General features: G+C 52.8%; 4 protein-coding genes across 4 annotated transcripts; 3 read left to right on the top strand and 1 right to left on the bottom strand.

The window, feature by feature from the left end:
• Positions 1-5991: 5991 nt before the first annotated feature.
• On the top strand, positions 5992-11111 carry GUITHDRAFT_103854 (hypothetical protein; the record flags this gene model as incomplete). The annotated part of the gene is made up of 22 exons (XM_005837555.1): positions 5992-7002; positions 7057-7164; positions 7265-7354; positions 7412-7444; positions 7665-7754; positions 7812-7891; positions 8011-8125; positions 8274-8340; positions 8416-8474; positions 8520-8591; positions 8994-9044; positions 9090-9152; positions 9194-9259; positions 9526-9579; positions 9817-9867; positions 9918-9969; positions 10165-10244; positions 10386-10469; positions 10516-10554; positions 10792-10836; positions 10889-10971; positions 11072-11111. The coding sequence occupies 22 exons, from the start codon at positions 5992-5994 to the stop codon at positions 11109-11111; spliced, it is 2433 nt and encodes an 810-aa protein (XP_005837612.1).
• Positions 11112-13059: 1948 nt separating this feature from the next.
• GUITHDRAFT_66965 (hypothetical protein) lies at positions 13060-13731 on the top strand (the record flags this gene model as incomplete). Its single annotated transcript, XM_005837554.1, has 1 exon — positions 13060-13731. The coding sequence occupies one exon, from the start codon at positions 13060-13062 to the stop codon at positions 13729-13731; it is 672 nt and encodes a 223-aa protein (XP_005837611.1).
• Positions 13732-13853: 122 nt separating this feature from the next.
• On the bottom strand, positions 13854-18934 carry GUITHDRAFT_103852 (hypothetical protein; the record flags this gene model as incomplete). Its single annotated transcript, XM_005837553.1, has 17 exons — positions 13854-14060; positions 14241-14385; positions 14718-14914; positions 15112-15189; positions 15410-15649; positions 15749-15952; positions 16000-16137; positions 16294-16368; positions 16543-16626; positions 16677-16742; positions 16988-17067; positions 17211-17253; positions 17533-17568; positions 17622-17675; positions 17873-17915; positions 18465-18505; positions 18554-18934. 17 exons carry the CDS (start codon positions 18932-18934, stop codon positions 13854-13856), a joined length of 2112 nt encoding a protein of 703 aa, XP_005837610.1.
• Positions 18935-20381: 1447 nt separating this feature from the next.
• On the top strand, positions 20382-20862 carry CPEA11 (phycoerythrin alpha subunit 11). The gene has a single exon (XM_005837600.1). The coding sequence runs from the start codon at positions 20391-20393 to the stop codon at positions 20790-20792; it is 402 nt and encodes a 133-aa protein (XP_005837657.1). The 5' UTR covers positions 20382-20390; the 3' UTR covers positions 20793-20862.
• Positions 20863-20982: the final 120 nt, after the last annotated feature.

The following is a 20982-nucleotide window of genomic DNA, read 5'->3' as shown; positions in this document are numbered from 1 at the left end:
TCTTTTGTGCCGCTCCATCGCCCCCACGATCGCCTTGATGCCCCCTTCCTCCCTGATCTTGTTCCTGTTGTCATCGTTGTTTGCAGCCAAGTACCCCAGTGCCCTGCATGCCTCCTGATATACCTCCTCATGGCCTGGGTTCTCATGCATCGCCTCCACAATCGCCTTGATGCCCCCTTCCTCCCTGATCTTGACCGCGTTGTCATTGTTTGCAGCCAAATGCCCCAGCGCTCCGCACGCCTGTTCACATACCTGTTTATAATTGGAGTGCTTCTTCAACACCCCCACGATCGCCTTGATGCCCCCTTCCTCCCTGATCTTGACCTGGTTATCGGCGTTGTTGAAAGCCAAGCACCTCAGCGCCCTGCATGCGTGCTCAGGTACTTCCCCGTTGTTCTCGCCCTCCAGCTGCTCCTCCATTGTTTTGATGATTGCGTCGATGCCCCCTTCCTCCCTGACCTCGATTCTACCATGCTCGTTGGAGTCAGCCAAGTTCGCCAGAGCCCTGCATGCCTGCGTGAAGACCTCCATTCTCTGTGAATAAGCCTTGATGGCTTTCACAATAGTCTTGATGCACCCTGTCTGCCACCCCATCAATGTCCAGAGGTTATCACTGAGAGCAAGGTTCGCAATCGCCTTGCACCCTTCCCTCTGCACTTCCCCGTTTTGAGAGCAGGTCTGCATTGCTGCCAGGATCGCAGAGATGCCTCCTGCTGCTGCATCCCTGTATTTCATGTTGTTGGCGGTCAAGTTTGCCAGCAGCGTCAAGGCACGCAGCCTGGTATCTGAAGTCAACTGTACATCGTTCCTTTGCATCGCTCGGATGATGGAGTTGATACCCCCCTTCCCGATCTTGCCCTTGTTCCCGGGCATGTTCATATCCTTCAAGATCTTGTTGATTTCCCCCGCGTTCCGTGCTTGGTCGAGTGGATGGACAGGCCCTCTTTCAGCAACTTGAGTAACGTTCGAGTTTGCTAAAGGACCGCTTGCAGTTGAGGTATCAATCGAACACACAGGATTGGAGGCATTGGCAGCATTGCTTGTTGTTTGTTCTTCATAGTCATCTGACTCCGAGCTTGATGCTTTCTGCTTTTTCTTCGGGCGTACAGGTCTGTCATCGTCGTCGTCCGATTCACAAATTCGATCGTGCTTTCTTTGGAGCTCTTCCTTGGTGATGATCAATGTTTTTTGGAGGGACAAGTCACTGTGTTGATCTTGTGGGGAGGAGGGAGGATCACTGCTCTGCATGATGAAATGGAATGGAGAAGAGGAGGGAGGGTGGTTGGTGGTTTTCAGCTGGGGGGGGGGGGGGGAGGGAGGGTGTGCTGCGAGTTGCGGGCTGCGGTGTGTGAGTTAAGAAGAGGGTGGTTGTCAGGTATATTTTATATGGATTTGGTGAGAAGGTGGGGGTGGGGTGGTGGCCTCCCTAGGTTTCTTAGCTAGGCAAAATTTGACGAGATATAAGTTAACAAAAATAATTGAAAAACTTATACCGCTGTATACGGGCCCGCCTCAGGACGCGTCGGATTGTTCTGACAATCGTGAAAGTTTTCCGGTCGGGTACCGTAGTACACTGTGGCAACTTTCCTGGCAACCGGCAGCGATCAAGTTATCACAAACACTCTGAGTCTGCCCGGCAGGTAGCACTGCCCATAGCGTTGTCGGGTCAAGGAACTTGCTGACAATTGGGATTTGTACCAGATCCAGGCATTTTCCAGTACAAAATTGTGTGTGAGTAAAAAATCGAAGGATTGGAAGGTTTGAAAATCCATTTCCAGCGCTGCACGTTCAACGGCAACCGGGGGTAATTGAGAGCTTAGATAAGTAAACAGTTGTTCCTATTGCCTTTGCATAGGATCACTTAGGCCCTTGTATAGTGGAGTAATGATTTGTACCAGAACCTGATGGGTAGGCGTGGTAGTATTTCAAATATTCGAACCCAACGGACGCGACAGGGGGGTGGGGGGTACAGGTCTTGGTCTGGTACTGTAATGGGTACCTTTTAAAATACATTTAGCAGAGGGGGTCTCCCTCCCCATCTCCCTGCCCTCCGCACTTGCGCATCCCTATCCTTCCCTGTCCATGAGTCTCAGACTCTCGTCAGACCTTCCCTGATGACCCTCAACTTTCTTTGACGCTTCTGTCTGCCTTGTCCTTCCTCAACTTGCTGGAAATTCAAACTCTGAAACCATGCCCATGAGTTGACAAGCACTGAGTTTCTCAGTTTGAATGCGGGAGGAAAGATGATTCATGGAATGAAACTCAGTGGTTCATATTTCAAGCTGATGGATACGAGTCGTATAGCACTGGCTTATGACTGTCATTTTACTTCTCAATGATACAGCATCAAGAACTTGCTCTCGATCCATCAGTACTTGCAAAGGGTCATTTTTCAGACAGAACTTCGAGTTCATCTTTATTTTGCGTCGATCCACACGATGACATCTGTTTGATACACTATGTTTGATGAATAGCAAGAAAGCAAGGCTGAACTGTGCACCGCTTGACTGAATTTTCTACAATACTCTTCAATTGTGTAAGAGAGCATGTCACATGTAATCATACCAGGCAAACAAGTCACAGTATCGCTCCAAACCGCGTTGTGCTTAAACCTGAGACTCTACATGAAGATGTTATCGGACTAGTCGAATGATGTACAACTTTATGGTGATACGTGGTTTAGAACTGTTGCAAAGCGGACATGGGAATATGTAGCGGCCTAGGTGATGTTTTCAACGTACTTCAATAAAACAAAGCCAAGTTGTTGCTAACAACATCATCATTTCTCCATGAGCCTGCATGACCTGATGTACATGTTAGAGAAGTCGATGCTCATTCATCAAAAGAGTGTTTAGACAAGAAATTGGTAGATGCTTCTCTTGTGTATGTGGAATCGTGCACACTCACCGTCGTGTGGAAGTGTTTGCACATTCTTCTGCGCAAGTCTCATACATTGTCCTTATCATCTGGAATGGTTGACTTTTGCTGCAAGTAATATGAGCAGCGCAAAGTTGGCAAACTTATCCATATGGTTGGAATGCCGGCGATGCATTGCAGCCTGCATAGCACCTGAGCGCTTTGTTCCACTTATCGCTTGGTTCCTTCCAAACAATTGATGATATCGCAGCATGCAACTCGCATTGGCCCAAGGGTGTCAAGCGAGGAAAAGATCAGGATGATGGAAGGGCGAGAATGCAGCGAATAAGAGAAGCTGGTCAGGCTCAGTTTACTTTGTGTAAGAAAATGCCAATGCTTTGTACATGTTAGGTTACAAAGAAAGAGGCAAGAAAGCTCTGGTATGAGACTCGAGAAGAAAAATTTATTCAAAAGGGTATGTCCATTTTCGTCTGCATGATTCAATCGCATCCAACATCAATTAACTGCTCCTGATACCATGTCAGTCTAGTCACAACAAAGATATCAGCACCTTGAAAATTTCTTGCTTCGACTCGAGGTGAAGGAAATGAACTATGATTTACAATGCTATAAGGGGTATCGTTTTGTCGCTCAAAGCGTCTTGATTGTAAGTCATGAAATAGAACACGACATGCAATCAATTTGCAAGTCATGCCTTCATGTGGTACCTCATCACTGCCATTTGATGAATGCACTGGTATTCCTTGAAACTCTTTACATGCCTTGGCAATACTCTTGCATATTGCTCAGACCGCCCTCAAGCCCGACTCTTTGCAGCAGATTCCTATGAAATAAGTATAGATCATGCTGTCTCCGTGACATGCTTCATGACTTCCTACTTATTGCTCATGAGAGTCAATGTCATCCATCGTACAGCGCCACTAGCGGACGGTCCGTGCGGAGTACTCCTTATTCAAGCTGCTAAAATCTATGATGATCAACCCTCTTTACATGTGTTTGCAATCACAGAGATGTTTTCAGACTGCTGCGCTCACACCAGATTCTGCAGGGATTGCCTCTTCTTGTCCTCGTCTGAGCTCTCCTGCTGCAGATGAGTCACGTCTGCGTAACATTCACTTGCTAACCTTGGATATGCAACCAGGGAAGGGAAGGGGCAAGGCTTGAGAGCTCCCTCTGATCTACAAGGGTGGTCTATGTTGGTCGGAGGCAGGGTAGGGTCCAAAACTTGACCCCATCGGAGAAGGGACTTTCACTGGGAAACAGGTGGGTCCAAAGCATCATAGTTTGAACAGGGGAGGTACCGCATAAACTATTTTGGTACAAGTTTTCCTAACAGTACTCGAATATGTACCATAAAATTGGTACTGTTGGTACAATTATTTGCTACCAGGAAGTACCCTACCCCCTTAAACAGGTCTCTACCAATTTGAATCAGCTCCCAGCCGTCTGACCCACCCCAGACCCCAACTGCCATTTGCTATTCACATGTGTGGAAGGATACCCCCACAGAAAACTATTGGAAACCAGAGGGGTCAGTTGAGAGCGATCGGACAACGCTATGAGCGAGCCTTGGAGCCTGCGATTCGCAAGGGGACGATCTCTTTTGCTCGAGCGCCGGCCCGGCTGGGCCCACGACGGTTCGGGTGACTCACGGTGTGGCACCGTCACCCGTCACCCGTGCCAGCCTGTCAGCGTGGCGTCAGTCACAGTGACCCAACCGTTGAATCATCCGATGATAGTACTCGGCGGCGTTTAGAGAACCGTCGCAGCGGTCATCTATCTGCTCTGAGCCGAGCCCAGGCTAGCCGCATCCGATGAGAGTCCCTGTGTCATACTCGAGTTATCCCTACTTTCATGATCGGATCATCGGATGGATCCGACTTCACGCCGGCCGCCGAGTGCGTCAACACAGCACAATTCCAACGGGTACCGGGTACTTTACTCGAACTCGGCGTAACAGTAAGAAATAAAGAAACTGGCAGTAACTAATCTAATTAGGCTAAGAATCGATACTGCCTAGGACACTCCTATCATTTCGCTCCCTAGCGCTGCTAGATGAGAACCGTGTGACACTTCGTAGTTCCGAAAGTTCTCAGCTCCAACTTCGCTGCATACGGGTAGTACGGCCGCCCCAAGAGTCACCGAGCATGATTCACAAGATTGAAATCACGAACTTGTCCGGTGGCATTTTCCTCAACTCTGAAGTGCGAAATTCACGTGTAGACAACCATGAATCATCCGACGACTTGTCACTGTCATATCCTTTCCAACGAACCAAGTACTGGCGCACGCGGCCGCACACGATCATGGCCGCTGATCAGAGCCCGGTTTTCAAGTTTCCCACGCCGTCAAAAAGCAAAGGTGGTGGTTGTTTGCTCAAAGTTGAGTTAAATGAGGCGAGGCAGGCTCGTACGAGATGAGTGGAAATGCTGGGGGTAGGGGTACTTTCTGAATATCGTTCGGTGGTAGGGGTACTTCAAATATGGGTTATCACTGTCAGTCGTGGGGGTGGGGACAAAATGCGGATCGCGCCATTTTGAGGAAGGGAAGGGAAGGGGAAGGAATGCCGGTCATGGAGAGGATGGGAGGCATAAGACGAGGAGGTAGAGGAGCAGAAGGATGGAAAAGGGACAGTCGTAAGAAGATTGAGTCTGTTTGCAAGAACGAGAGAGGACGATGAAGTAGTTGAATAGATTCGAAGATGTTGTCGGTAAGGTATGCAACATCAGAGTATGCGAGCAGGACTTGAAACATGCAAGTTGAACAATGTCTGGTCCAGCCAGCCATTTCAAGCTTGTGGCAACAGATAAAGTTGGTGGGCCGAGCTCTACACGAGTGATGCATGCAGAAAGCATGATTAGCTACTACGATAACGAGCAGCGACTGGCTGATTTGGGTGAAATTGAGGGGAGAATAGTTGTAGAGCTTGGTCTTCGGGGCACCTTATTATGACTACAAGAGCGAGCTTGCATGTGCGATGAGCGATGTTGACATCTTGTGTGTTCGTAGGAGCTCTGATGACGTGGTGATGTATCGACCATGACGTCGCTGTCGCCGTGTTGAGGCTTTGCTGATCGTGACCTGTGTCTACCCTGCCTCAGTTCATCTTTTGAGATGGAGCTGGACATTCAGTTGACCAGGAAAGACCTCTACCAGTCGACATGCATCACAGGAAGAAGTCTGGGGCTGATGCCGCCCTCGGACAAGAAGAAGTGTCATAGGGTGGTGGTGGGAGCTGACAACGGGATAGTGACATGTTTCAAAGTGAAGAAGGGCGAGCCGGAGATTGAGTTCCAGACGGGGAACCTGGACTATCCCGTGCTCCGCCTGATCATCGGAGGGTCCAAGGATAAGAGCGATAAGATCTTCTTCACGTCAGGACAGACTGTGAGGGGAGTAAACAAGAAGGGCAAGGAGTTCTTCAAGTTCAGCACGGACGGAGCAGAGTCGCTGCGGGGTTTGCATGTAGAGGACACGAAACTTTGGACAAGCGGAGAATACCTGTTCAACTATTACGTCGACAATGTCGAGTCCGGATACTACATGTCACCGGACAAAATCAACGATGGCTTGCTCCTGCACATACAGTCTCCGTCGGAGTACAACCCCGTCCTTGGCTGTCAGGATCGGCAGGTCAGGATCCTTGACAAGACCTCGGTTCTCTTTGAGAGTTTCGTCGATGGCCCGGTCTCCTGCCTGTCAAAACTGCAGAGTACCACCTATGAGGACGTCATGAAGCAAACCAAGGCAAAGAACATTGTCTACGGCACTGAGAACGGCCTGGTGGGAGAGCTACAGGCCGACGCTACCGTCGTGCGACCTGGATGGACGATTCAGAACGTGCGCAGTTTGGGGGCGATCAACGTGATTGCCTCGCACGACCTGACCAAGAATGGGATGGAGGATATCATCGTCGGGCGTGATGACGGGGAGCTCCAAGTGTTCACCCTGGATTCTCAGGGCGATATGCACCAGATATTCTCCAAGTGTATCAACGAGAGCATCCAGGATGTCGAAGTCGGGCGTGTCTGCACGACCAGCTTCGACGAGGTGGTGCTTGCCAGCTACTCTGGAAAAGTTATCTCGTTCACCTCAGAGCCGCTCTCCGATCCCATCGCTGCTCAGGTCGAGTCGGGACGATTTCTTGTTGAACGCGCATGACGAGCATGCTGGTTACAGGCCCTGTCGGGGGCTCCGCGCCTCATCGAGAAGAACCTTGTGGAAGGAGAAGTTTCGCCGGACAAGGACGGAGAGCCTCGTCATGACAAGGAGCTCAAGAAGAAGAAGGTTGACGTCAACCCTCCCCTTCTATGCTTCCTCCCCTTGTACTATCCCTGGAGCCCTGCTCACCTCCTCTCCTCTTGCCTCTGCTCACTATCACCTGCAGTCCGGCCTGAAGCTTGTCGCTGCCTCCATCGGAGCGTTGACTGGCCTAGGAAAGAAGAAGGACAAGGACAAGGACAAGGACAAGGACAAGGTCCTTGTTTCCTATCGATGATCTTGTTTGCCCTTCTAAACAGTTTCTCATTCGCAGAAGTCGGACAAGCCGAAATACATCTCGGGGTTGGTAAGTCGACCAGCAGTCTCCTGGGCCTTCCAACATCACCCTCGTCATGTCCTCCATCCTCATCCTCATCACCAGACAGCTGCAGACTAGCAGCAGCACAACAATCACAACCAACGGGAAGCAAACAACAAACTTTGTTACCCTTCATGATCACGATCATCAACTTGATCGTCGCCGTCTGCGTCATCGTCGACGCAATCATGCTGATGGATGCCTCCAGGTTCTCGACGACTCAGCGCCAGAATCGCCAGCGTCACAAGGGGAGGAAGCGACCCGCACGGATCCGACGGAGAGGAACAAAAAGATCGAGGTAGAGGCGTGCGGGGGAGGCCTTCCCTTCCCTTCCCTTCCCTGACCCTCCCTGTAGGCGCTGCAGAAGGAGATCACGGCTCTGCAGGAGAAGGTGCAGGACGAGAAGCTCAAGTATCAGAAGCTCTCCACAGAGAGGTCTGGTCCTCTCCTCTCCCCCTGCCTCCTCCTCTGCCTCTGCCTCCGCTGCTCCTGCTCCTCCTTGCTCTTACTCCTGCTGCCTCTTCCATCTATGACCTCACAACTCCGTTCTCCAGCGTTCCTGTCTCTACAAGGTCCAAGGTCAAGTCTGGGCTCTTCCTGGACTCGAACCTCGCATGCCAGAAATTTACGCTAGAGAGCGAAATGCCGATCGACATGGTGGCGCTGCATGTGAGGAGACGCGGGAGGGACGGAGAGGGAGGGGACTGAGGGAGGGGAGACGGTGAAGGCTGGCAGAGCGGATCCCCTTTACGTCAGGCCCTCACTCGCTCCCTTACTGCTCAAACCGTTGAAACTCTCTGACTGATACCTGCAACAGAGCAACATCCCTATCGTCCTCCTCGACACTGGCGTCGCCTTCCCCTCCATCTCCCCACCTGATCCAGGTCTGCCAGGAGCTCATCATCATCTCCTTCCTCCTTGCTCGCCTCCCCTTACACATGAGTTGGCTCTCCCTCCAGGTGAAGACAATGCTTTCGTTGCAACGCTGCGCGTGCATGGATCTAGCAATCGACTCCAGGTAAGGAGCTCTGAACAGCTTCACGACGCTGACGATCTTGTTCAGATTCAGTTGATGTGCGACGAAGGGCAAGTGGGAACTCTTGTTGCATACGTTGTCATGCGCGTCTCTCCTAAGGTTTATAATCCTTCCCTCCCTCCCCTTCCTCTTCTCTTGCTTCAGATATTCCGTGCAGTACAAGTTGCCATCATCCCTAGTCTCAGTCATTCGCTTTGTTTTATTCTCCTACTACCCCTCAACTCGCTTTGTTTGATTTTCTTTCTTCCCGTCCTGCCGTGCTCTCTTTCTCCCTCCCTCCCTCCCTCCTCTCTCTCTCCCTCTTCCTCCCTCCCTCCCTCCCTCCCTCTCTGACACACACTCTCTCTGCCTCTCTCTCTCTGTCCCTCTCTCTGTCCCTTTCTCTGTCTCTGTCTCTGTCTCTGTCTCTGTCGCTGTCTTTGTCTGTCTGTCTGTCTGTCTCCATTCCTCATTTCTTCTAACAGCCCCATTCACTTCCTCCTTCACTTACGCTCGAACCAGGTGGTTCATCGGGTGGAGCACATCCTGCTTCCTCTCTCTCTGCACCAGTCGGTGGGTGGGACATGTGGAGCAGTGGACTTGCTGATGCTCTGGCAGCTGCCATGGGACGACAAACTTTGGCAATCGTCGCCATACTGCGAAGTGAAGATCCAGGAAAGGGTTTGATGATTTGTGGCAGCTGTTGACGAGCTGGTCCACAGGGGACGTTCAGTCAGGGGCAGATGCACTCGTGGCTTACTCACTGCTTCCCGTCCATCCCTGCTAAGGTGCGGGCTGTTGGCTGCAGGAAGGAACACAGGGAAGATCAGGACAGAGAGGAGGGTGAAAGAAGAGAGGAGCAGAGAGTGAGAGAGGAGCAGAGTAGGAGGGAGGAAGAAGATGGAAGAGGAGAGAGCAGGGAGCAGGGAGCAGGGAGCAGGGAGCAGGGAGCAGGGAGCAGGGAGCAGGGAGCAGGGAGCAGGGGGAAGGGAGCAGGGGGAAGGGAGATCCGTGCTGACTTGTACTTGAGGTGCCCGAGTCTGACGTTGTCAAGTTCGCGTTTGAGTCGACCTTCGCATCGACAAGAGTGACTGCTGAATATTCGAAGGTGAGTGGACGAGGGGGCAGGACGCGAGAGGCAGAGGCAGAGACAGAGGCAGAGACAGGGCACGAATGCTACTGTGATGAGCGTGAAGTTGTAGCGGAAGAGGGGGAGGGGGAAGCAGAGACGGAGACGAGGATAAGAACCATTCGATGGCGGTTGTGAAAGAGTTGAGATGATCTTGTTCATTCACAATCTAAAATTCCGCTGACTTCTCCTGTTGACTGCTGATCGGTTCTCTAGGGTGAAGCCTTATTCCGTAGCACAAACTTCACGACGTTGGCTACGATCAAGGTGGAGTCGAGCTGAGGGAGAATCATGGTCTGTAACAATGGGGGATGCAGGATGTCATATCCAGGGAAGCAAACAGCGCTAAAGTGAAGCTGGAAGTGAAAGGTGACATGACGCGAAAATGTAGTTGATTACCTTCTTGTTGTTACAATTGTTGTTGACGCTGCTTCTGCTGCTGCCTCTGCTTGTGCTGCTGCTGCTGCTGCTGATATAAGGGCAGTGATGAGGTAGATGCTGTAGCAGATGATCTTGTGGTGGTGGTGGGAGAGGAACAACTGAGGCATGGCCTTGCTTCTACAGCTCCTATCTTCGACGAATCTTGCGTCATGCAGCTTCTCAAGCTGTTGCATCCCAAGGTCAGCAAACTGCTCAAGCTCAAGGTGAGGAAGGGGCACGAGGAAGGAGGGGAGGACGAGGAGAGACACTGCAATCCGTCTCATCCAGGAGGAGAGGAAGAGGAGAGACAGGAGTGGGGGACAGTGAGCAGAAGGAGGGACCCATTGATCTCCTCCTTGCTGCAGGAGAATTATCTCTGCCTAGAGGCCCTGGAGCAGTTGGCGTCAAGTGACGAGGATCGTGCTAACCTTTCTCCAAGCATGCGCGAGGTCCTCTCAAACCTCCTCCTCTCTGCTCTCCTCACACCTGCTGTAGATCCTTGAGAACTCTGCTGAGCTGAAGGCTGAGCATAAGGTATGAACTTGCGAGGATGGGGGTAGAGGGGGTCAGTCAGTCAGTCAGTCAGTCAGTCAGTCAGTCAGTCAGTCAGTCAGTCAGTCAGTCAGTCAGTCAGCCAGCCAGCCAGCCAGCCAGCCAGCCAGCCAGCCAGTCAGTCAGTCAGTCAGTCAGTCAGTCAGTCAGTCAGTCAGTCAGTCAGTCAGTCAGTCAGTCAGTCAGTCAGTCAGTCAGTCAGTCATGCTATGGTGGCAGAACAACGAGAAGCGGATCGCCTTCATGGAGAAAGTACTCGAGCAGGTCAACTTTCACCTCCGTCTCCTGTCGGGCCCACCTAACCGACTTGCTGCAGCTCTTCCTGGATCGCTTCAAGTTCAAAGGGGTCAACGTCAAACACAGGCTTTCCTCTGTCCAGACCCTCATCCAGAATTACAGGTCCTCCTCCTCCTCCTCCTCCTCCTCCTCCTCCTCCTCCTCCTCCTCCTTGCAATCTCTTCAACACTGTCAATCCGTTTGCTGATCGTCGCTGCCTCAGCTGGGAGAGCTTCGTGGAACTTTTTGCTGCCGCAAGATAAGTTAACTTGTTAATAATGAAACTTGGGACTTCGGAGTTCTTTGACGGTGCGCCGGTCCCCACGGTGGCACGGCCGGGTGTCGGACTCGAGTCGCCGCTCAGCGGTTCCAGTGTCACCGGGGCCGGACTCCGCCGTGCCGCGGGGAGTCCGCCGGCCAAAGTTCAGTTAAAAATCAGTTTACGTCAGTCCAGTGTGCTGACGGTGAGCTGGGCTGAACTTGACAGTCAGTGAAGCTCCGAGTACGGTCCGGAGTCCGGTGAGGCTGTTTGAAACTTGCGGGCCGGCCTCGGGCCGATTCTCCGGCCCGCCTCGGGCAAGGGGGATACGACCCCCCGACTACCCCTACCCATGGAAGAACTCAAGAATCAGGTAGGGGTCCTGTTGCGCACGAGCCGACCCCTGCAATGCAGGTAAGAGAGACGACGCCGATAGGAGGAAGAGGAGGAGAGAGGAGAGAGGAGAGAGGAGAGAGGAGAGAGGAGAGAGGAGAGAGGAGAGAGGAGAGAGGAGAGAGGAGAGAGGAGAGAGGAGAGAGGAGAGAGGAGAGAGGAGAGAGGAGAGAGGAGAGAGGAGAGAGGAGAGAGGAGAGAGGAGAGAGGAGAGAGGAGAGAGGAGAGAGGAGAGAGGAGAGAGGAGAGAGGAGAGAGGAAGGGACGGGGCTGAGGACGAAAGAGATCATCTCGGATACACGTGTGATCGGATATCGCCTTGCCGAATCATTTCAGACAACCGAGAGACATTGAGGATATGGAGAACGTAGCGAATGTTGATCCTTTTGCTCGCGAGATGAGAAAGGATCTGATGTTGTCCCAACATCAGGAGCTCGTCTCTTGCGCTGCGCGACTCCGTGGCTGACCTTACTTGCAATCCTGAGATGTTACAAGGTGAGCATTCACTGCAATGAAACCCCTTGTAGTGATCACGCGTCCACAAAGCATTGCACTGCCCTCGTCTCTGGCAATGTGATGAACGAAGGGCGCTAGATGCCTGCAGTACCTATTCACCATGCCACTCGTTTCTAGTGTCTTGGCTTATTTGTCTGCAAAGATTCCTTTGAGCCCTTTGTGACGCCTTGCACAGCATTGCGAGTCTTCTGCTTTGGCTGCTCCTCGTGACTTAGGTATGAATTCTCAACCTTTTACCCATCAACGTTCGCATCAACGTCCGCTGCCAATGAGGATACCATACACTTAGAATCACTCCACGCTGATTTTTGTGATGATTCAAACACATGCACTACCATCCGAGGCTCTCTCCCCTCATCTTCATCATGGTTGTGGGGAGCTAAGCTTTGGTCTGACTACTCACACAGGGATCCATCAGGAGGCACGAGGAGATGGTCATGGACCCGAAAGGTGAAGAGCATGTTGTTTGTGGTTTAATGCTGTGCGGACGATGTTAGCATGATGATCCTTATCAATCAGCGTTGTGTCTGAAACTTTCTAAAAACAATGAACATCTAAGGGTCTGACTATAACATCTGTGCGATGGTTGCATGCTCGTTACAATTGAACTCGATGTGCAAACTGACTGTGTTCTCTCAGATTGTCTGCGCCTCATTTTTCTCGGGACCTTGGCGGTGTGCTCGACCACCTTGTTCTCAGGTGTCGAGCCTGCAAGGAGACCTGCGCCCTTCCAGCTCTTCCAAGTCGATCGCCCTGTCCTGAACTTGCGAGGAGGAGCAGAGGACGCGACGATGAACGATCAGTCGGAAAGCTCCGACGATCCGTACTTCAAGGAGTACCTGATGGCGCACCCGTTCGGCGATGAGCGAGGGAACTCTATCTTCCACGTGGTCAGCTACGGGGAGAACGAGGAGTACCTCAACGGATGGTTAAAGGTGCTGTCGAGCAGGGAGCTGAGGATTCTGGAGCTGATGCGACACTTTGTCATCTACTGCAACCGAGAAGAAGCCGAGCGGGTCTGGCACAAGGCGAAGAGGCTGAAGATGTGGAAAGCCCATCTATCCCATCCCTCGGTTGACCCGAACATCACGGCTTACATGGAGAACTCGAGGATCGATGTGAGGACGCTAGTCAGAGAGGCCGTCCTTGACGGCAACCTGACTGACTGCCGCCTCCTCGTCGACGAGCATCTTGGCGAGGAGTTCTGGTCGTCACATCCTGAGCTCCTCCTCCGCCTGGTGCTACAGCAGTTCATCGAGCTTGTGAGGGAGGGCGATGTCCAGCAGGCCCTCAGCTATGCCCAGCAGCAGATCTCAGTCTTCGCCGAGTGCAACCCCGGCTACCTCCAGCAGATCGAAGACACGATGAGCGTACTCACAGTCAAGCAATCGAACGCGCAAACAAACCCTGCAGGGGACTTGCTGGACCTCTCTCGGCGAGAGGTCCTCTTCATGGAGATCAACGGCGCCATCCTCCGCTTCCTCGGGCTCGCTTCAGACTCTGAGCTGGACAGGCAGGAGAAGCTGAAGCACTTCATAGCGCTGTGGCGGCAGGAGAGCGGAAAGTCTCTTCCGGTTCAGAGCGACGATTTCATGGCGATGCTGATGCAATGCATAGCTGGGGGCTCATATGTCGAGATGAGGGGAGGGGACTTGGGGCAGGGGCTGGACGGGCAGGACAGGATCAGCCATGGTGACCTGCAGCCTGTGTGGTGAGGTGTATGATAAGGGAAGATGTACGATAAGACAAGGAAGAGGTTGTGAGATGTTAATGAAAGTGTAAGATACATGAGGAAAAGATTGTTAACCTCAGGACAGTTTTTTGCCTCCTCCTTCCTTCATTCCTTCACCACAAACGACGAGGTCTCTGCGTCTACCAGCTCCCAGCCTGGCCCGCTGGTCTTGGGCGCCTTGTCGCCGCGGTCGAGGAGGAGCATGCGCAAGTTCTCGTCTGAGACGGTTCCTTCCCTCGTCGGCTGCACGTTGACGAGCAGCAGCTCTTGCAGCTCATCCTTGGTGAACGACTGCGTGATCTCAAGCTCTCCCTGCTCGCAGATGAGACGAGAAGTATGCTAGAAGAAGACAGAGGGAAAGGAGGGAGAGGAGGAGAAGAGGAGAGGAGGGAGAGGGGAGAGGGGAGAGGGGAGAGGAGCAGAGTAGAGTCGAGAGGAAATGGAGAAGAGGAAATGAGAAGAGCGGAAGAGTTTGGAGAGGAGAAGGGAGACCTTGAGGAGAGAGGAAAGGTCCGTTGATCCCTGCAGTTTCTGGTGATCCTTGAAGAGCTTCCGGTTGATGGTCATAAGTTCGAGCTTCCTCTTCCTCACTGCTCGCTCGAAAATTTTCACCTCCACAGAGTCCCGCGTGATGAGCCTGCAGGGAGGAAGATGAGCAGCGGCGGTGCAGGAGAGAAAAGAAGGGATTGAGATGGGAGGGGGAAACAGACGAGGGGCAGACAACATAGAGGACGAGAAGGGGCAGTGCAAGCGGGTCAAGCCCCATGGTCCTCTCGCTCCCTCCCTCTCTGTCTCTCCGTCTCGTCGCCACTAGTTTCCCTCCTTTCCCTCTCACTCTCCCCATTGTCTTGCTCCCCTTCTACCTATTGTCTATATCCTCTTCCCGTCCCCCCATACTCTTCCTCGTCCTCGTCCTCGTCCTCGTCCTCGTCCTCGTCCTCGTCCTCGTCCTCGTCCTCCTCGTCCTACCTGTAGACGCCGACGGGCTTCTGCTGTCCGATGCGATGGCATCGATCTTGAGCCTGCAGGTCCTGCTGGGGGTTGAAGTCGGAATCGTAGATGATGACGGTGTCGGCAGCAGGCAAGGAAATGCCGAGGCCCCCAGCCCGCGTGCTGAGGAGGAAAATGAAGGAGCTGCTGTTGTGGTTGAAGCGATGAATCTGCTCCTGCAGGGGAGAAAGTTTAGCAGACCGAGGGAGGACGCGGAAGGAGGAAGCAGAGGGAAAACAGGAGGAGAAGGGAGGGGGCAAGGAGAAGGGGGGGAGCGGAAGTGTGTGTGTGGTGGGGGAGCGGAAGTGTGTGTGGTGGGGGGGAGGCGGGGGGAGCAGAGCGTCTAGTCAACCTGCCTCTCCTGCAAGGAAACCTTTCCGTCGATCCTACAACAGTCCCAATTGCGAACGTCTCTCACGTAGTCCTCGACGATGTCCATCATGCGCGTCATCTGCAAGGAGCATCAGTGCATAAGAATTCCCTTGCTCCACCATTCTCTCCTCCTTTCTTTGCCCCTGCCCCTGCCCCTGCCCCTGCCCTCTCCCTGCCCCTCTCCCTGCCCCTCTCCCTGCCCCTTCCTCGTGCTCTTTCTTGCTCTTTCGCTGTCTCAGCCCCTGGTCCCCTCCTTGCAACTTCCTACTCCTCGTTAGTCCCCTCCCCCTCTGCCGCACCTGAAAGAAGATGAGGACTTTGTTTCCATTCTCCTTGAGGATGCGCAGCATGCGATCCAGCAGCTGCATCTTCCCGCTCGCCTCGAGGACGCGCTCGTCCACCACGAACTCGCCATGCTCATCGATGGGAGAGGCAAAGAGGTATGGATGGTTGCAGCACTTTCGCATCTGCATCATCATGTTCTCCAGCGAAGACTGTGGATTCGTCATGGCCGTCGTCGCCTCGTCCTGCAACATGGCCTGAGAAGCGAGGGAGGAGCGGGAGGGGAGGGAGGAGGATGGCAAGCTTGACGGGGGAGCTGACGGGAAGGAAGAGGAGAGGAAACTCGAGGAGCTCACGCTGTCTGTGACGTTTTCAAGGAGCTCCCAGAGTGAGTTGTTGGCGATCGCCTGGTTGTAGCGAGCCTGGGAGGGAGAGAAGGAGGCGAAGAGGACGTAGACGTGCTTGTCCGGCAGCTCCAGTGCAACGTCACTCTTGAGGCGGCGGAGGAGGAAGGGGTCGAGGATAGCGTGGAGCTTCGAGATGATCTTGTTCTGCTCCTCCTGCAAGCACGTCGTGACCAGCGCAGCTCTCGCCTCCTCGCACGTACCTGCAGCATGATCTTGGCCGCCCCCTGGCTGTCCGTCAGCTCTTCCTCGAAGTTGAACCAAGCTTGGAAGGTCGAGAGATCGTCGAAGATCTCCGGTAAGATAAAGTTGAGGAGCGACCAGAGCTCGCTGAGATTGTTCTGTTGACAAGGTAGAGGGAAGTGAGCAGAAGGGTGGCAAGGGAGGAGAGCGGAAGGAAGGGAGGAGAGCGGAAGGAAGGGAGGAGAGCGGAAGGAAGGGAGGACACGCAGTGTGGATCATGTGAGGAAGAGAGCAAGTTGAAGGGACAAGGAAACCTGTAACGGAGTCCCGGTGAGCAGCAGCCTGTTGCCTGCGTTGAGAGCTTTCAACTCCCTGAGGAGTTTGCAATCCTAGAAGAGGATCAAGGTCAGATGCTGACATGGAGAGTGAGAGGGGTAAGGAGGAGGTTGAGGGAAGATGAAAAGAGGAGAGGACAAGGGGATGCCAAGGTGAGTTGGAGGAGGAGGAGACAAGGGCAGGTGAGGAAAGGAGGAAGAGGTTCGCAGGAGAGGAAAACACGTCACCTTGTTCTTGATGCGATGACCTTCGTCAACCGTGAGGTATTTCCATCGGTACTGCGAGAGACTCTTTGCGTCGTTCATGACGATCTGCCGGACATTTCAGTGGCTGCGCCGAGGACTGATGTCCTTTGGCTCACTTCAAAGGACGTGATGACGATCGGAAACTCCTTGGCCCGATGCTTGAGATGCTGCTTCCGGAGCTCCTGAAGACGATAGTAAGCGACGACGACAATGGGGACGAGGAAGAGGAGGAGGTGGTGAAGAAGAAAGAGGAGGATTGGTGCAAGAGTTAGTATCTGTGCTGTGTGGAAGAGAAGCGGAGCGAGAGAAGAGGACGACTGGGAGGATGACGAAGTGGTATCGAAGGGGGACAAGAGCGAGGACGAGGATGCAGAGCAAGGTATGAAAACGAAACAAGGGGAGAAAGTAACACTGTCAGGATGATTACTTTGCGCTCATCCTTGCTGCCATGGTACAGGAGAACAGGAAGATCAGGAGCAAAGCGTTTGAACTCATTCTGCCAGTTGCCTGAAGAACCATGTAAGTGTGCATTCTGTCCCCGTCTTCATCCCAGTCCACATCCTCTCCCTCTCCCTCTTCCTCTCCCTCTTCCTCTTCCTCTTCCTCTCCCTCTCCCTCTTCCTCTTCCTCCTTGCCTCCTCCTGTTTCACCTATCGTAGACAGTGGGGCAACGACAAGAAAAGGTCCATGGACCTGACAGACACGGTGAGAAACGAAGATTGGAGAGAAAAGAGGTGCAAGGACATGAAGGGTGAGAAAGAAGCTGACAAAAGCAGGAAGAGTAAGGAAAAATGAAAATAGAAATAAAGGACACGGAAGAGGACAAGGAGAAGAAGAGCGAAGAGGAGGAGAGGCGGGTGTGATGGGGTGGTGAAAAAGAACAAGGAGGACGAGGACGAGGACGAGGACGAGGACGAGGACGAGGACGAGGACGAGGACGAGGACGAGGACGAGGACGAGGACGAGACTTACCTTCATTTCCCACAAGTGAGCAAGAAATGCGATGACCTGTCGGGAGTCATCAGTCATCACAGCAGTCATCACGAATGCGCTCTTCTCACCTGGATCGTCTTTCCCAACCCCATCTCGTCAGCGAGGATGCCGTTCAAACCATTCTGATTCATCTATCAAAGATGCCTCCTCCTCCTTCCTCCTTCCTTGTCCTCCTCCTTCCTCCTTCCTTGTCCTCGTTCCTCGTTTGGCCCCTCTGTTCCCTCCTCAGCGATCTACCCTTTCTTGTCTCCTTCCTCTTCCTCTTCCTCTTCCTCTTCCTCTTCCTCTTCCTCTTCCTCTTCCTCGTGCTCGTCCTCACCTCATATAGCGAAATCAGCCACTGCACTCCATCGATCTGATAGCTGCAGAGGACGTCAATTCCATTCTCACTCACTCATTCACATCTCCTATCCTCCTCCTCCTCCTCCTCCTCCCTTTCCTCCTAAACCACATCCCCCAGTCTCTGCACACTCACTGTCTCATCACTGCTCCCGTTAACAGCTTCGGCTGCCTTTCATCCTTCGTCGCGTTTTGGTTGCTTGCCGGCAGGTTTAGCTTCCTAATCAGCTGCCTTAGAAGGAGATAACGGAAGGAAACCAGTGGGAGCAAGAGCAAGAGCAGGTGCTGGAGCACATGGAGGGGTTGTGGAGGCTGAAGGGGCAGAGGTAGAAGGAGCAGAGACGAGGTAGTGTGAAGACAACTTGGCATCGGCTTCCGAGCGAGACTCTTGCAATCTTTCGCGAAGGAACGTCGAGTACGCGGCCGCCCTGTAAGACAAGGGAGATGGATGAGACAAGGCGCGGCCCCTGTAGTGTAGAGGGCAAGAGCAGGTACTGGAAGTATGGAAGCAGCCAAGGGGTGTAAAGGAGCAAGTGGACAGATGCTGCGAGTGAGTGGAAAGAGGTCAAAACCTCTGGAGGAGAGTGTTGAGCTTGTTCAGCCTCTTCTTGACCTGAGATCCTCTCAGCGATTCAGGGAGCCCCATCATGGCAGGCAGCACCTGCTCAGTCGAGTCCTCCTTCCGCATCCTCCCCCTCCGCTTCACAATCTGATCCTCTCCTTGGACCTTGACCAGTCCGTCCAGTCGAGATGTTCGGGCCTTCACATGAGGTGTGAGAAGCAGCTGCACACGCTGCTCAACCACCTCCACGTCGCCTGCCGCACTCCCTCCCCTCAAACGCAGGGCGAAGTCGATCCCCCGAGGAATACTAGGTGCTCTGCATCGGGATGACACCAAGACGCTGCCGGGTGTTCTTGCCGAAGGCCCTTGTGAAGGGGCGACAAGAACAAACGTATTTCTGTGACAGACCTCCTTGCTGTCTTCCATGGAGATCACAACCACGTTGAGGAAGAGCAGACATGCGTTCAATGTCCGTGACATCCGACAAACCCGATCGAGCCTGCTGCAGGATGAAGAAAGGAGGCCTGGTGGAGGGACTCAGTCTCATAGGACCAGGAATCCCTCAGAAGGATGAAAGAAACAGCGCTGTTCAGCATCATGAAAGTATGCAGGACAGGAGGTGACGGGAAGGGGGGGGGAGAAGAGTGCGAGAGGTGGGGAGGAGATGAGGGCGAGGGGAATTGCAGGAGATGGATAGAGAAAGATGTAGGAATGAAACAATGAAGGAGGAGGAGGAGGAGGAGGAGGAGGAGGAGGAGGAGGAGGAGGAGGAGGAGGAGGAGGAGGAGGAGGAGGAGAACGAGGTCGAGGTCGAGGTCGAGGTCAACGAGGAGGAGGAGGAGGAGGAGGAGGAGGAGACCTTGTCTCAGGCCTTTATCGCCCCGCCGGCATCAAAAGCGCATGGCGTGATGGCACATGGCCAGTGCACATGGTGGGAACAAATCTTTACAGAAATCTTTACTCAAAGTTAATAAGGGAACAGGGCTGGCCCGACACGGCCCGGTGGCCCGGCCCCACGCTCACTCCGACTGGCTAATTTACTCAACTTGGCAGTCAACTAGAGCTGCGACCATGTAGGGGCTGGCCCGCCACGCTGGGTAGTCAACGGCCGTAACTCCGGATTTGTGATGGGTTTTGTGCGCAACTAAAAGTATTATAAATAATAACTTTTTCAAGGTGTACAGGTAGTCACATGCTTATAATATTTTGTATTTTTAATATCAGTTGTAGACGATTGACCCCTATCTTATTGTACAAGAAAAATTGAATACAATATTGTAGTTGTTGAGGGTACTGAAAATATGATTTATTAAAACTTTATTACTGTAAAATGCAGGGTCTGTTCCGGATGCTACAACATTTTAGCCTTATTAATAGTCGCATACAGCTGACCCTACCACCTTTACCGAGGTTTGCATGGAATGGAATAGGACCGGTCCCCGTACAATTTAAAACCACCCCAGTCGCCTAATTTTTGCACCCTATCAAATCTTTTTGAAATATCACTTGACCACCCGTTGTCGATCCTATGAAGTACCCCTTCCAATGAGCCTGTTTCAATCATCATGGTACCCCACCCTCCTACTCGATATTGCAGAATCGAATTCGAAGGACCCCACCCAGTTAAAACTTTATTACATGAGTCCCTTGTACCCTACCTACACGTCTCCACCCACCCTTCTAGAACAGAGATTTCTTTCTTCAAGTACCCGTCCTTTTGATAAACATTTTCTTTATTTACTAGGGGTCCAACATCAGATACTTGTACCCTCGCAGAATTATGACCCCAACATGAAACATGTCATCACCCCACCCCACTGAATTCAGTACCCCTGATGAGACTACCCCTGAATATCCCATCAAATATACCCGTGTAGGCAGCCCCGACTTTCCGGCTATAAAAAGCTACAGGGTTGCCCCTTACTCTATCCTCGCCATGCTCGCGCGCTCCGTCGCCTTTGCCGGTCTTGTGGCCTCTGCTGCCGCCTTCTCTCCCTCCATGTCCCTCGCCGGACGCAGGGAAGTTGTCCAGGCTGGAGCTGCTGCTGCTGCGGTCACTCCCTTCCTCGGTTCCCTCCCTGCTGGAGCAAAGATGGATAAGTCTGCGCGCGCTCCTGAGATCACCATCTTCGATCACAGGGGATGCAGCCGCGCTCCCAAGGAGTATGCCGGCGCCAAGGCCGGAACTTCTGACGACGAGATGTGCGTCAAGGTCGCCAGCACCAAGGTTGAGGCCTCCCTCACCCTGGCTGAGAAGAAGCTCCAGGAGTTCCTCTCCTACCAGGCTAAGGGAATCGATGGCGACTACACCGGCGTCGTCAAGAGGGTCGGAAAGTAAATATTCTCCTGAGCTCGTCTCTGTGCTGTATTTTTTCTTTCCTCAGTAATAAACATACAAAGAGAACTCGAAGCTTCTGTCTGTCAAACCAAAAACAAACAACAAATCTGGATCGAATCTGCCTGGGTGCTCACGTCCAGATTGGAGTCGTTCTCAGGAAATATTCAGCGTATCATTCACTTGCAAAGTA

This window comes from Guillardia theta, assembly GCF_000315625.1.
Source record: "Guillardia theta CCMP2712 unplaced genomic scaffold GUITHscaffold_14, whole genome shotgun sequence".
Lineage (NCBI taxonomy): Eukaryota > Cryptophyceae > Pyrenomonadales > Geminigeraceae > Guillardia > Guillardia theta.
Note: the sequence above shows the minus strand (reverse complement) of the source record. Positions and strands in the feature narration are given on the sequence as shown.

What these genes read in the sequence shown, in the direction of transcription:
- CPEA11 (XM_005837600.1), top strand. Translation starts at nt 20,391, where the DNA reads ATGCTCGCGCGCTCCGTCGCCTTTGCCGGTCTTGTGGCCTCTGCTGCC.